Source organism: Macrobrachium nipponense, chromosome 24 (assembly GCF_015104395.2).
Source record: "Macrobrachium nipponense isolate FS-2020 chromosome 24, ASM1510439v2, whole genome shotgun sequence".
Lineage (NCBI taxonomy): Eukaryota > Metazoa > Arthropoda > Malacostraca > Decapoda > Palaemonidae > Macrobrachium > Macrobrachium nipponense.
The window spans coordinates 23,415,266-23,431,992 of record NC_061091.1 but is presented as its reverse complement, the minus strand read 5'-3'; the positions used below and the strand labels follow the sequence as shown (position 1 = coordinate 23,431,992).

Sequence of the window (16,727 nt, the reverse complement as noted above, 5' to 3'; positions counted from 1 at the left end):
TATATATATATATAATATATATATATATAAGTAATAAAATAATAATAATAAATAAATAAAAATAATAATAATAATAATAAATAAAAGGATCCCATAAAAACCTGTCTCTCTTCAGGTAGGTAATTACCTACCTGAAGAGAGACAGCAGTCTCTGAAATATAGTACTTACTTTCTATACTTTTGCGTTTTTATGGGCTCCTTTTATTAGATGGAATTTTGTTGTAATAGAGCATTTTTACCAGTCACACACATGCACACATGTATATATATATTTATATATGTGTGTGTGTGTGTGTACGCATGTAGTACATATTTATACATATATTTGTGTGTGCGCGTGCATTTGAAATTTGTACACACACCATTCTTGATCTACAACAGATATCGCACTGGAAATAGTACTTTTCCCCCAAGTTTAAATTGAATGAGCTTGATATCCTACTGTGAAACCAGCTGTTGGGTACATGGAAGTTCATAATAGTCCGGGAATCCCCACGTGAATCTTAATTGGAGATGGCGGCCTCTCAAATTGTTCTCCTTTGTTGCACGTTTTAATGTTTTGGCTCGTATTTCCTGTTGAACGGAGTGGGTCGGGTTTAAGTTATAATTATTATTATAATAAGATTAGGCAGAAGACGTAATTGATATATGATCTATCGTAGAACTCTGCGGAATTTCTGAGTAAAAGGATTTTACATATACATACATTCATACACATGCATACTTATATATATTATATATATATATATATATATATATATATAATATAATATATACGTATGTATGTATGTGTATGTACAGTGTACGGGTTTTGTAAATTAGCACTTTTGATATTCTTCGTGTACCGAATGCCATGAGGATTTTTATACTCACGAGACTTTCTAGTCAACATTATTAATTTCAGTAATTGACATGATATTAATAATTTCAGATTTTCGGAGATTTATGATTAAGGCCGAGTATTAGTGACCAATTTCGAGTAAAACAGAAGCCTACGCAAGGGTTTCGTTCGAAAACTTGAGTAGTCGGTTATACACAATTGCACTTAAGTAATGTAAACTTTGGAAACGTTCTTCTGAATTTGCCATCCAGATATTCTTCAGTGTGCTTGATGATGCCTCAGTTGATTGTGTAGCGGGGTTGTCGTGAGGATAAACTCTATATATCTGTCTCCTTTGTTTTTTTGAAAGACGATGCCCCTGTTAATTGTGTAGTGGCCATTAGGATAAACTTACCTTATCTCTTACTACAATCTTTGTTGAAGAGATATAATTTTGAAGCGAGGAGAAATGTGAAGGCTGAAATGCGCTCGGCCCAGATCATCATCAGATAGATGCATGATTCCCAGGCATCGCTGCTTGAAACGTTCATGAGATAACGAGCAACATGCTGACGTCAGTCGGGGGATGAGGTCGAGGCATCAGCACCTCGCCCTGTGGATGAAGCCGCTCGACCGCGCATGCGCACGCGCCCCCTTTGCTGCTGCTCCCTTATCAATCGTCGGTGGTGGCGGCGGGCAGGACAGACGAACTGGAGGTACCGCGCCTGGACTATCTGTCGCCCATGGTGGTGAGTGACATGGTGGAGGTGCGATGCCCTCTGGTCGTGGGCGTCGGGGAAAGCCTCGGTCCGTGTACCTACCTGGGCGGCGGCAATGGCGGCGTCGGCAGCAGCCCAATGGTGTCCCCTAGGACTTCCCCCAGGGTCAGTCCGCGCTCCTCGCCCAGGGCCAGTCCCAGGGCCAGTCCCAGGGCGAGTCCCAGGGCCAGCCCGAGAGCTAGTCCCAGGTCGACCCCTCGGAGGAGGTCCAGGGCGCAGTCGCGGGACGGCGTGCCCCTGGAGGAGCTGGTTGTTGTGTCTGTGCCGTGCAGGGAACTCAAGGTAAGTTACATTGTTTATATTATGCACAAATTGATTCCGTCAAATGTATCTGATATCTGCTATGTATGAAAGAAGGAAAAATCCCTATACACATAATGTATCATAATGCGCTTTTGATAATTTTTCTCATCTTATGTTTGAGAAATAATTGTCTTCAGTATCTTAACTATTTGGTTATGTATGAAAGAAGGAAAAGTTCATTTACACTGAAAAATGTATTTATCACGTACTTTTATTCAAGTTGCGTAGTATGTTATGTTTTAGAGATAATTGTTTTCTGTGTCTAACTTTTCTCATTTCCTCCACCAAGGTGCTCCTCTAGGCGCCATTATATAGATTAGAGGACAATTCAGTGCAAGAGCACATTGTTACTACATCATATTTTGTACAGTAGGTAGTAATTCCATTTTTTAAACATTTTATTTAAACTGTCCTTTGCCAAAGAGTACAATACTGTGTTCAGCCATTTTTGAAATGGTTGAGGGTTTGAAGGATACTTTAAAATTGATTTATATAGATATTATCAACACGTTTCCTGACACCATTACCATAATTCCTCAAGAGTTGCTGCCTTTGTATTTCTTACATTTCCATTATCTTTACTTTGAAACTGTTCTTGCTGAAGTAATTAGGTCAAATACATTTGTTATACTGTTGACGTTTATTATCCTTTTGTTTTAACCCGTGCTAGTATTGTCAGATTCCTGTGAATCGCTTATGATCAGTAATGTTGGTTTTGAGAAAGCTGATTAATGAGTGCTTTTACGTCTCTCTCTCTCTCTCTCTCTCTCTCTCTCTCTCTCTCTCTCTCTCTCTCTCTCTCTCTCTCTCTTATTTTTTTTTTCTCCGTGGTTGTTTTCAAGTACCCTGTAACATAGAGTTTTATTTATCTATTATATTAATAATAAAGATCTCAGTTTCATGTCAATGTCTTCTGATGTATAGGTTTTTACCTTGCAGTATGTGTTACAGTCTCTCTCTCTCTCTCTCTCTCTCTCTCTCTCTCTCTCTCTCTCTCTCTCTCTCTCTCTCTGTGGTGTCAATAACCGAGATGTTGTGACACCAGTTTTTAACAGACATAATTAATTAATCTGTGTGTGTGTGTGTGTATGTATGTATTAAGAAAAAAAGTTTGTGGTAGGTTTTTCATAACTAACTTTGGGGACTGAACTCTCTCTCTCTCTCTCTCTCTCTCTCTCTCTCTCTCTCTCTCTCTCTCTCTCTCTCTCTCTCTCTCTCTCTCTCGATCCATTTTGAAAACATTGCGTATTCCATGCTGTGAATATTTCGGAATGTTTTTCTATTCATGTGAATAACGAATTTAAATTGAATAAAAGGGAAACATGAATGAATGAGTAAATGAGGAGATGAACGCTCATATGAGCGACTGGATGTATGAATGAATTTTGGATCTTATGAATAATTAAATGAATGATTTATTGACAGAGGAAAAGGATTTAGGGACTGACATTGAAAAGAAGAACTCGTGTGAGTATTTGAATGAATATTTCAACGAGTGAATCAGCGAGTTATATCTTGACTGAGTGAAAGAACTCAATAATAAACGAATGGACGAAAGTGTGAAGGAACTAATTAATAAATGCACGAATAAAAAAAGGATTCCATGAAAGGGAATGGATGAAAGAGTAGGTTAGAGTATCATAAGAATGAGAGCTGGTGAAAAGATGAATTAATAATTTTTAAGAATACATGAATGAGTTTAGTAAAGAAGCAGTGAGAGAACAGTAAATGAATGGATAACTGAAAGATTTTTATGGCTGAAACATTCAATAACTAACGCAGAAGTATTTCTGCGAAGATTACATCGTTAGTTTTATTTTTTATTTTTCATTCGCTTTCTTCATTGATAACATTGTTTCATTTTCATCTCTCTCTCTCTCTCTCTCTCTCTCTCTCTCTCTCTCTCTCTCTCTCTCTCTCTCTCTCTCTCTCTCTCTCTCTGATATATGTCAATATATAAAAGAATTAAGTTGGTTTGTGTATTTAAATCTCTGTAATTGAGGTTTCGTAACTCGCTTGAAGGATTAAATTTTTTTTTCTCTCTCTCTCTCTCTCCTCTTTATTACGGGCTTTGTATGAATTAATGTTAATGAAAAATGTAATATATTGCCTATTCTTTGATTATTAGACAAATTGAACTCTGAAAAGTATTGGCAAATTTTAATGCCTAGAGCAGTAATTTAATTTTTAATTATATATTGGGTTATTAATTTTATCAGCAGTGATGAACTAATTGGTAGTGTTTTATGGAGTTGATTAATTTATGCGCGATTTTGTAATTTAATTAATACTTCAACGCGTTTCATGATTGGCCGGTGATTTCATATTCACTGGAAAGTTTTTGTGTATTGTTGTTTGAAAACGCCTATTAATTTACAGTGCCTTTGAATTAATTTTTTTTATGAAGATATTGCCTTTAAGTTATTTTGAAGTTGATTGTGGTTGAATACCCGATTTTCCTTTCATGTACGTTGTCGTGTGTATGTAGATATTTACTGTTTAGTTTTTTGTATTTTCTATTCTTATGAAGAATTCGTCAATTCTGAGAAAGTTTTTTCCCTCTCGTCAGGTCCTTTACCTTTCGTCAGTTCGGCCTGTCTGGGATGTTGAACTTTGTGCTCAACTTCCTCAAACTTCCCGAAGTAAACTTCGTTTTGTTGCCAAGTTTGCGAGCAAAAGAAATGCCGCTGCTTCAAGTTTCTGCACTTGGCGCAAACGCGATTAAGTTTTAGGTGAACGAAGATTCCCAATTCGTCATTCGTCTTCGTTTACCGTTGAAGATTGAATTTGAGCGTCTTCAAGGTGCATCGTATTCGCAGACTATGACTATTCAGAAGATGAACCTTATTATTTGGAACAAGCCCCCAGGGCCATTGACTTGAAATTCAAGCTTTCAAAAAATATGGTACTCATTGGGAGGACAGGAGGGATCTCGTTTATTGAAAAAGGAATAATAATAGAGATAAAATTGTCCTAAAATGCAAGGAGAATAATAGTAATAGGGTATAATGGATTGCATCATCGCATGGACTTTTGAAGTGTTAATTGCACGGCATCCTCGGTGAGACTGTTCCTCAGTTTTCCACATGAATATGGTGGCAGAAATGCATGATTACTATTCATAAGAATCAGATTTCTGATGAGTCCCACGCGGACAAAATCTGGGGTTGGGTTGGTAGGGGGAGAGATGCATTTCTATTTCCCCCCTTTTTCTGTTTGCCCATCTTTCCGTCCGTCTGTCTTCTGTCAGTGTGTCTCACCATTACCCTGCCAAGGCAGCTCCTTTGCTGTGGAAGGAATTTCAGTCACTTTGTGTAAAAGGTAAACCATCCTGTATAGCTGTTCCTGAAGGGAGATCATTCTTCGCTCTCTTGCAGCAAGTTTGTCACTCCTTCCTTGTCGTCGGAGTTCTTAAATGGGTAAAGAGTCTCCAGTCTAACTTGGTACTTATGTAGACCCTCATGCACAGAAATATGTGAAGAGAAATAGTTTGTTTGTCTATCTATTATCCGTCCGTCATTGTGTCTTGTTACGCTCACCTTGTCCTTGCAACAGCTTGAATAGGAGTACATGAAGGGAGGTCCTCCATTTATCAGTTCGTGTACTCGTCTTTCACTGTGTGCTACACCTAACTTGTCATCTCGTTCCATCATATATAGTAGAAGGAATTATCATTTGAAGGTTGTACAGAGGTAGATGGAAGGAGATAGTCCATCTTTCTGTTCATTTGCCTATCCATCCGTAACTCTGTCCCTCCAAGCTGGTCACGTCAACTACTGTGTGGCCGGAGTGATTTAAGTCAAACTTTCCTCAAAGACTATCAGTTACAAATATGGAGGTTCGGAGATAAGGGAAATTGTCTGATTTTGTGTCTATCCTCCTTTCGTGATCATCACAGGTCCTTCTACACATTCGAAAGATTTTAAGTCAAACTTGGAACAAAATGTGACGTCGTGCCTAAGTGAGTATCAAGGGAGATCTATAATTTGTCTCTCCGTCTGCTTGTTTGTCTGTGACGGTTACCTCACGGCAACCCCTGCTTAGTCGAAGGAACTTCAATCAAACTGGTTATCTACACTTGCAAGAGCTGTCATGGTGTCTTCAGCATTTCATCGGTCTGAATGTTCCTAAGAGAAGTTAGGACCGGCAGGGGACGTGTATCTACAGTGTGTAGTATCATTATGAAGACTATTATTCTGAAATGAAACAAGCAGGAGGGTCATAAAACTGCCTATCAAGATTCGATGAAAACAGAATACCTTTGTGTGATAAGAGGGATTTTAGAACATGAATAGATCTTAATACAGGTAATAATATATTCAATTAACCTAATTTTTAATAAATTACATAATGCAGTATACGAGAAAAATATATGTTAAGGAATATAGACAAAAATAAACAGTAAAACTCTGAAAAATAAAAAAGCAAACGCAAAAGATAGTGCATTTGAGAAAACGTTCTGGGAAATAAATTCAACCCCATAACTGCAGATTGCCTGGGTACTGAGGTCACTGCCCTTCATAAAATATGATAGCATTGGTCTTATGGCCACTTCCCGTCGTAAAGCAACTAAATGTTACTTTTGATATGACCCGGCAGCCAAAAATATTGGATTAGGTACGCCAGTGAAATCAATAAATCAACATAGGTCGCAGTAGTTGAGATAATGAGTAACTTTGTTGATTTTGATGAAGGAATTGAAGAGTACCATGATAATTTCAGTGTATTATTTTTAACAGAACGACAATTTCATACCATTTTTTTTAGTTACATAAAGGTGAGTATTCAGATCCTGATGGTATTTCCGGATGGCGTTAGTCAGTTATCTTAGTATTTTCTATTTGAGTAATATCAAGAAGAATTCTATAAATCTTGCCCTGTAGGCATTACTTAACGGTCTGTGCAGCATCCCTTCGTCTCCTAGCAGCAACCTCTTTCATTCCTTTTTCTTCAACTCCTTTCATATTCTCTTCCTTCCATCTGACTTTCCACCCTCTAAAAATTATTTCAAAGTGCAACTGCGAGGTTTTCCTCCTGTTAGAGCTTTCATTCTTCCTGTCAATTTCCGTTTCAGCGCTGAATGACTTTAGCTAAAAATCTATATTCTATCTATCTATCTATCTATCTATCTATCATATATATATATATATATATATATATATAGATATATATATATATATCTATATATATATATAGATAGATCTATATAGATATATATTATATATATATATATATCTAGATCTATATATATATAGATCTATATATATATATATCTATAGATATATATATATATATATATATATATATATATATATATATATATATTATATATATATATATATATATATATATATATATATAAAACTCAACGTGACGCGTAAGTGGCTCTGACATTTGATATACTGGAGATGCTAATAATGTCAGGTATTTGTTTTTTTTTTTTTCACCATCCTACTCTGATGTCAGAATTGTTTATTTGAGGATTATGTCAAGTAATATGAGGCCGCCTTCTGCCTCAAGCATTCTCATGTAAATCGTACTATGCTAGAGTACATATTAGTTTTGCAAATCCAGTTCATATATGATTGATGTTGGCAGGTATATTTAAAAAGGAAGGTATTTTATTATGTAGAAAAGTTTATTAAGTAATACAGGTGATGCTGTCAGGTTCATTAACATGAAATTATTCAGTGATACTGGGAAATATATTATAGTACCCAAAGGTACTTTTTAACTGATATTGACAATATATTTTTTGTGAGGGACGTATAACACATTTCTGTTATATTTCCGTGTTCCTCGATGTTATTTAGTAATATAACTAATCCTAAGGCTGTTGGGTTGCTTTCAGTCCCATCACTACTATCCAAAGGTTTACAAATTCTTTGCGTTCAATGTTTTTGAAGTATAAGACTGGGAATACTTGGTTTTATGTTGTTAACTTCAAGGTTCCATGTCCATTTGTGTGTTGGTTTTCCGATTCAGCTGTAACCGTATGTTTCTCTGTGTGAAAATGTTTGTCTCGAAATTGCTGTTTGAGAGTTTAGCTTATGCAGATGATTAATTAATTTAAGAAACTATTCAGTTTGTCTTTTGCTTTACCTGTCCATGTCTGGAGTCTGGATCTAGCTCTAGGATTTCTTCGTCTATTCTTAGATTTGCATTGTAACCGAGGCAATTGTTTTTTAAGAAAAGATCAGTGCTTAAGCATTTGAGGTTTGCAATCTTTGGCTTTTCATTATAGTTACTGATATGTTTAAAGGAAACAACAGCTTCAAGCTGTCTGTGAAATAAAACGTGAATGATACTTGGTATTCGGATAACCCTGCTAATTGCATCCTTTTATTTGTGAAAGAAAACGTAAATGTGTAGGTTTTTTTTTTTTTTTTACAGTCTTATCTAAGAACCGTTTTTCCTTCGGATCTTTACTTTCATTCATCCAGTTTTATGAATGACCTTCACAGATCACTCGTCAGAAATTGACGCATTCCGGGAATAAAAACAGCAACAAAGATGATAATACCCAAATTCTTGGCGTCATGCTTCCCAGCTCGTCGATTCCCGTCGCGCCGATGACCGACGAGTCTGTGGCGCCAGTTTGACGAATTATCGTGTAACATGATGCCGCCGAGGCGGGATGACAAATGACGGCGGGTGCGCCATGAAAACTGGAAGCGCTGGATTTCGCTTGTTCACGAACTCTTATTCTTAGTCTTCGCTGGATTTTATTCTTGCTCTTCATAGACTTATTCTTTTATACACTGACCCTTATTCCTATTCATCACTGACTGGTGCTTAGTCTGCACCAACTCTTGACTCTTATTCCAAATCTTAACTAAATATTCTTAGTCTTTACAGACTTATTCCTGTTCTTCACAGGCTTAATCCTAGTCTTCACAGACTCTGATTCCTGATCTTAGTTGTAGACTTTGTTGGCTTATTGCTAGTCTTTACCGACTCTTATTCCTAGTCCTCACACTTATTTCTACCTTTCACAGACACGCATTCCTGATGTTCATAGACTTTATTCCTAGTCTTCAAGATCGTTACTCCTAGTCTTCACAGACTACTATTATTCACACTTACTTCTAGTCTTCATAGCTTCTTATTTCTATTCTTCACAGACGTATTTCTAGTCTTCACAAACTCTTATTCCTACTCTAAACAGAGCCTTATTCCTAGTCTTCACAGACGTATTCCTAGTTTCACAGTCTTTTATTTGCAGTCATCACAGACTTATTCCTAGTCTTCACCTCTTATTCCTAGCCCTCACAGACTTATTTCCCAGTCATCACAGACTCTTATTCTTAGCCCTCACAGAATCTTATTGTTAGTCTTCACAGACCTTTATTCCTAGTCTTCACAGACTCTAATTCCCAGTCATCACAGACTCTTATTCCTAGTCTTCACAGACTTTTATTCCTAGTCTTCACAGACTTTTAATCCTAGCCCTCACAGACTCTTATTCCCAGTCTTCACAGACTTATTCTTAGTCTTCACAGACCTTTATTCCCGGTATTCACAGACTTTTATTCCCGGTATTCACAGACTTATTCGCAGTCTTCACAGACTCTTATTCTTAGCCTTCACAGAATCTTATTCCTAGTCTTCACAGACCTTTATTCCTAGTCTTCACAGACTCTTATTCTTAGTCTTCACAGTCTTTTATTCCCGGTATTCACAGACTTATTCCTAGTCTTCACAGACTTTTATTCTTAGCCCTCACAGACTTTTATTCCCGGTATTGACAGACTTATTCGTAGTCTTCACAGACTTATATTCTTAGCCCTCACAGACTTTTATTCCCGGTATTCACAGATATTCCCAGTCTTCACAGACTTATTCCTAGTCTTCACAGACCCTTATTCCTAGTCTTCACAGACCCTTATTCCTAGTCTTCACAGACCCTTATTCCTAGTCTTCACAGACCCTTATTCTTAGCCTTCACAGACCCTTATTCTTAGCCTTCACAGACTCTTATTCCTAGTCTTTACAAACTCCTGTTTCTGGTTCTGAGAGACTTTGCAGAGAGGACACAGAAAGTGGTTTAAGAGTAACAAATGGATGAGAGCGGCGATATGAAGTCTTTGCTCAGTTTATTGGGCTATTTTGTTTGTTACTTGTCACAGGCTTTGAAATGAGTGTTGTCGACTGCAAGCCGTCGTCGTCATTATCACAAGACGAAAACAGGTTTGTCGATATTGAAGGCGAGGCAGAAGTTTTGAGACTTGTAGGTAATAACCATTGCATATTCAAAGGCTTGATTGGGCAACTTTGCCGTTGCTTGTGTATCAAACATATGTTTTTAGTTATTTCTTTTCTATCTGTTTTTATGGTACAGTATGTTCTGGCGAGAAAGTTTGCTTGTTATGTAAAACTGATTAATATTTACGAGAAGATATTGAATAATTCTTGACATCATTATTAACTAATATGACCATGATAACGGTTCTTACGGCAATTAGCTTAATTTCTTTCCTGATGACATTTAGGAAAACACATAAGAAAAATTTTTGTTGGGATATTAAAAATTTGTTTGCACCTCAGTCGAATTTTGACACTGTTAAATAGTTTCCAGTATGTATGTGTGTATGTATGTATGTATGTATATATATATATATTACCGGATTTCATGTGTATGCCGTTAAGAAAATTTTGGAATTGTTGATATATTTTGCTTTTAGTTAAGTTGCCTGATCGAATCGAATCCGTATACTTTTTTCAGTACATAGCATGTCTTGGTGTACGAAGAGAGAGAGAGAGAGAGAGAGAGAGAGAGAGAGAGAGAGAGAGAGAGAGTGTTATATGTGTGTGTGTGTGTGTGTGAAATTATTACTTCGTTAGGAGCGCTTATATATAAAGTCTTTAGAAGAAATGGCTTTCTTGTCTTATTATATTTTCTTTATATGATACATATAATTGAGGCTGCTTTCATGTTGTGTATACTTGTCAGGTTGTGTATGTTTAGAGAGGAGAGAGAGAGAGAGAGAGAGAGAGAGAGAGAGAGAGAGAGAGAGAGAGAGAGAGATTGAATAAAATCGTTTTCGGCTCTCCTTGTGTGTGTGTGCGCGAATTAACATAAGAATGTCCTTCAATATGCTGGAACAGGTCCATTGTCTTAGTCAGAAGACGTCGTATATTGCATTGCCCTCAAAGAAATCTGTGTTATTAAGAATTACGGTGGAACGCAGGAGTCCTTGAGGGATATACTGAAGGGCGTAATATCTCTCTCTCTCTCTCGTCCTCTTCGTTCATCTCAATCTCTCCTCTCTCTCTCTCTCAGTGGAATCTCGCTTAGGTTTTTAATAATAAAAAAAAAAGTGTATGAGATAAGCACAAGAGAGCAGCACAACTTTCGTGTATGTTAGTGGGAACAATAATATTAAACCGTCAGTTTGATAGGGTTAAAAAAGATAGATTATTTCAGTCATTTACTGTAAATGTTATAGAATCCAGTTTTATTAAAGGACTATATAAACGACTCATGTATTTGACAAGAAATTTGTAAATTATATAGATTCTCAGGTAGGTAGCTTACCTGGGCCTACAGCGAATGTTTGAGCCCACCTTTGTAGATAAACTAAATGAATTTACAGTTCCTGCCCTTTTGTTTCTGTACTTATTAGGTGCGAATATTTTCACTATCATCCTAGCATATGCACATATGAATTTCTTGAAGATGTCTTGAAAAATAAAGGTAAAAACAGTTAGAATTTATATGTAATATTAATTTTTTCCTGCAGTACGCGCGCGCGCGCACACACACACACACACACACACACATATATATATATATATATGTGTGTGTGTGTATATATATTATATATATGTATATATATATATATATATAGATATATATATATATATATATATATTATATATATATATATATATATATTTATATTTAGAGAGAGAGAGAGAGAGAGAGAGAGAGAGAGAGAGAGAGAGAGAGAGAGCTATATACATACATACATACATACACACACACACACACACACACACACACACACACACATATACTATATATATATATATATATATATATATATATATATATAATGCACATGTTTGTGTAAGTTTGTGTATGTGTGGATATGAACAGGCAAAAATGCACCAGGAAATATTTGCATGATATCCATACTCATATTTTGTCCTTCCATTCTTCTTCACGTTGGGCGACAGCTATTCGGAGCGGGAAATTGGCCGCACTGGGGAGAACTCCCTTTTTTTTACCATTTTTCTGTTGATCGTTATGTTGCGCACGTCTGCCTCCGGTGCTCACCCTAGATGGCTGCGGGCTCCGAGTTGATTGGCTCTTCTGAGAATGAAAAAACATCAACAAAAGTTTATAATTAGGTACCTGGACTAGTAACCCTTCTCAGGGTGAAAGTACTCACACATGTTCAGAGACGCACACATACCTTTTATATATATATATATATCTATATATATATATATATATATATATATATATATATATATAATATATGTGTGTGTGTGTGTGTGTGTGCTGTTATTTATATATATATATATATATATATATATATTATATAGTGTATATATATCTATATATATGAAATATATATATATATATATATATATATATTATATTATATATATATTATATATAAATAATATATATATATATATTATATATATCCATTCAGGAAATCGCAGACAACCATATCAGAAGAAACATTTATTAGAGACGTTTCGCACATACAATGTGCATCTTCAGTCTGTTGAGATGAAAACACATACATATTAACATTAAATAAGAGCAGGATTCTTAATATAGTAAAAAATACAAGACTAAAATTAACTTAAAATTGACAAAAAAAGAACTATAAATAGACAAGTAAAACGAAAAAATAAAAAGTACAAATAAAAAACAAATACCAAGGCGCAACCAACTGTTTGCTGAGAAGGAAGGAGGTAGAATGACTAGACTTGGGCAAGAAGTTAAAACGTTGACTATGCCAAATAAAGCGGAGAAGATGAAACTCCACTATTCAACGAAGGAACAAGACGTTTAATATATTATGACCCTAGAGTGGTTAGGTAATCAGAGTCTTTAACTGAGCCTAAAATAGAGAGGTGTTGTTTCTTAACCTCTATCTTGCAATTGATTGCGTGATTTCTTATGTTTGAGTGTTCAGGCCTACTTAATTTTTGACCCGTCCTAAAACTCAAGCCCATGTGACTGCAGTATCTCATCTGCAGCAGCCTCCTAGTCGATCCAACGTAAATTCCGGGATATCCCGGGCACGTAAATTTGTATACCACGTTAGATCGCATGAACTGCTGCAGACGATCTTTGAAACAGAAAAAAGAACCTAGTTTGCTTGGGTTGTTAGATATGAGTTTTATCTTTAGGCATGGAATTTCACTTTCAATAATTCTAGTCAAATGTTGGGGAAATTTGCTGTTGTATATATATGGTACGTCTATCATTTGGATGGGTGGTTTAAAATGCAAAGATAAAAGTGTTAACAATATTAAAAGATACATCCTTAGGGTACGAGTTTCGTTGGAAGATATTAGATAAAAAATTAATTTCTTTATGAAAGATATCCCAGTTTGATGAATACTTTATTGCTCTATGAACCAGAGTGGAGATGGCATTAAGCTTAAAACTCTTTTGACAAGAGCTATAAGAATTATTAGAAAGTCCCGTATATGTTTTTCTTCCTAAAAACTGAAGTCTTAAAAACTGAACGATCCCTAGTAATACAAATATGTCAATGTTAATTTTAGTCTTGTATTTTTTACTATATTGAGAATCCTGCTCTTATTGAATGTTAATATGTATGGGATTTTATCTTAACAGACTGAAGATGCACATTGTATGTGCGAAATGTCTCAATAAATGTCTCTCCTGATGTGGTTGTCTGTGATTTCCTGAATGGATGTATGTGATACCTGCATAGGCCTATCTATCATTCATTCCTATCTATCTATATATATATATATATATATTAAATATATATAGATATATATAGTATTTATATATATGTATATTATTTTGTATATATATATAAATAAATATAATATATATATATATATATATATATATATAATATATATAGATAAATATAGATATATATTTAATTAAATTATAGTAAATGACAATTGCTCATACTAGCACCCCCACTGTTTATCTACGCAGAGCTTTATTCTTGGTTTTCCTCTTTGAAGCTCGTTCAGGTTGATTGAAGAAGATTCATAAAACCGTTTTCTGCCAACTCGGAATTGAAGCCCATATTCTGCACCACACTTTGTTTACAAGACTGCTATAATTATATCCGATAAACCTATATTATACCCCCGGGAGTTGAACAGAAGGACTGCGTCCGTTTTAAGGGTTTATAGTCTCTATGTTCGTGATATTTACGGATTATAGAAATAGAGAATATAGTCTATGTACAGGACTCGGCCTGGGGGTGTCATTGAATATCCCCCATTCAGTACTCCCCTATTATTGACACTCACTTCATTGAACCTCAACCTTAACGGCGTTGCTAATTGACGTAAAATTATTTATTGACATTAACACGATTTTCCATTGAAAATTATATTTTCGCAGCGCGATGGCTACTCAATTAATAATGTAGCTTCAGAAAAAATTTTTAAAAACCCATCGCCGACTAATTTATCGCCTTGAGATTCGAGGCTCAAAGTCCTGCCAGGAAACTAAGGTAGCTTTTAGGATGTTGTTATCAACTGTATTTATTTAAAGATTCCCTGAACTGGTATCAGCTTCTCCCTTGGATATTGTTTGACATATTGCCGATACGATGAGACTCGAAGGACACCCGTGTGTTGCTGTTTCTTTGTCCCTTGATGTTTACGTAGGAGTGTGCCTTTTTTTCTCTCTCTCTTTTTTAAAGTTATTGTATAATTGCTATGTACCTGTATTAAGAATTGTTCCAATTTCGATACAACCTCACTTTGATATATGGAGCCGTCCTATCGCGCATGCGTTGATTGGGTGTATACCGACTGACAATAACGAAGAATTTGTTTTTTCTTTTATTTTGAGGAATATATAATCATATGTGGTTTTTATTGTCTGCTCTAATCGAATTTATGAACTGTCGAAATAAGTAATGTTTGATGTTATTAATATTTTTATAAACTTTTGAATATAAGTTTTTCGTTAGTAACTGAACTGTCCGGTAGAATATTTTACGCTTAAGGGTCTAGTTAAAGATTCGAATTTTAAGGCTCGCAGGTCCTAAAGATACCCAGTGGAGCTACATTAACAACCTGATACTCTCTCTCTCTCTCTCTCTCTCTCTCTCTCTCTCTCTCTCTCTCTCTCTCTCCCTACCAAAAAAAAAAAAAAATTATGCCATGTAGAAAAGTTTTTTGAAGTGTTGCCTAACCTATGTAAGGAATTAAGTCAGGAAAAGTAAATTGTGAAATTTAAAAATGAAATAATGATAGAGATTTTCGAGGAAGTACAATAGAAGTGGATAAAACTGAAAAAGGAGCTATTATGCGTATATTCATAAATTTAAAGCAGTTTTTAACGTCGCGTCTCCCATGAAAGGTTTCAAGCTGGGTACTATATTCTTTTGGTAAACATCTGGAAAACGGACGTCAAATCTTTAAAAGAATCTCTCTCTCTCTCTCTCTCTCTCTCTCTCTCTCTCTCTCTCTCTCTCTCTCTCTCTCTCTCTCTCTCTGTCAACACTACTGTGATATGTACACTAAGTCAAGCCAAGTATACTTGCCGTTGTATTTGCTGAGAAACATGTCGACTGTTGGAACTGTCAAAGTTGTTACAAGAATTTAATTCTGTTTAGAGTGCAAACACTAAGCCTTGTCATTTCAAGTGCTTAGGTCAATACTCTCTGGGAGTTTTAGAGGAAGGGTATTGCTCACGGGTCAAAATAATATTTTCTCGTTGTACCATTCATACCCGTGAGTTGTTCCTTTTCTTGGAAGTCATTTATTTCACTGGTGTATACTGGTGTATGACTTTTGGGTGCTCATTCTGTATAGTTGCATTTGTTTTCATTCGTATATACAGACTCGAGTTTGTTTTTCTATATATTTAAATTGGAAAATGTCTGTTTTTGTGTATGAACATTTTTCAAATTCACATTTCTTGATCGATGTTGGTAACATCTTTATCATGGACTCCCCTCCCCACCAGGAAGGTTTTAGTCGAAATCCGAAATTAGAGGCCGTTTCTAAGGGGGTCGTAACCCATCTTTTTCATACCCTCATTTTTACAAATCCACATTTCTTGATCGATTTTGAGGAGATTTTTCCTTAGGCTCCCTTCTCCCCCATCAAGAAATCAGCACTATGGCGGTAATACATCACTAGCACCAGAGAGCACTAAAGGGGGTGGGGGGTGGGAAGGGATTCCCTGAAAAGGGGACGATTCTGCTTGTAGACTTAGTAACTTTACGAATTTATCAACCCTAATTTCGGTATACAAATGCCTTACTATTTGGAAACGAATATTGTGGGGTAAAACATCAATGGCACGAAATGGGTGTTGGGGGTGGGGTGAGAAGGGGGTGACAGAGAGAGAAAATGAGAGAGAAAGTAAGTTTACCGGTTGTCATTCAGAGTTATACCGGGCAGTGCCGGGTTGGTCAGCTAATATATATACATACATACATATATATATATAATATATATATATATATATATATATATATATATATATATATACATATACATCTGGGCATTCGGTAATCACGTTACAAGAGTAAAATCTGGATGATTGATCAGTATTGAAGAGCGAATGATTGTTCATTTATGCAGGGAAAATTGTTCATCTGATTCTATTGTGTATATATATT

The 16,727-nt window shown here is 35.8% G+C and overlaps 1 protein-coding gene across 1 annotated transcript in view; it reads left to right on the top strand.

The window, feature by feature from the left end:
• Positions 1–931: 931 nt before the first annotated feature.
• Positions 932–16,727, top strand: part of LOC135205515 (myotubularin-related protein 6-like) — a 638,726-nt gene continuing 622,930 nt past the window's right edge. The window contains 1 exon segment of the mRNA XM_064236258.1: positions 932–1,881. Coding sequence (XP_064092328.1) covers positions 1,564–1,881 — 318 coding nt within the window. The 5' untranslated portion in view covers positions 932–1,563.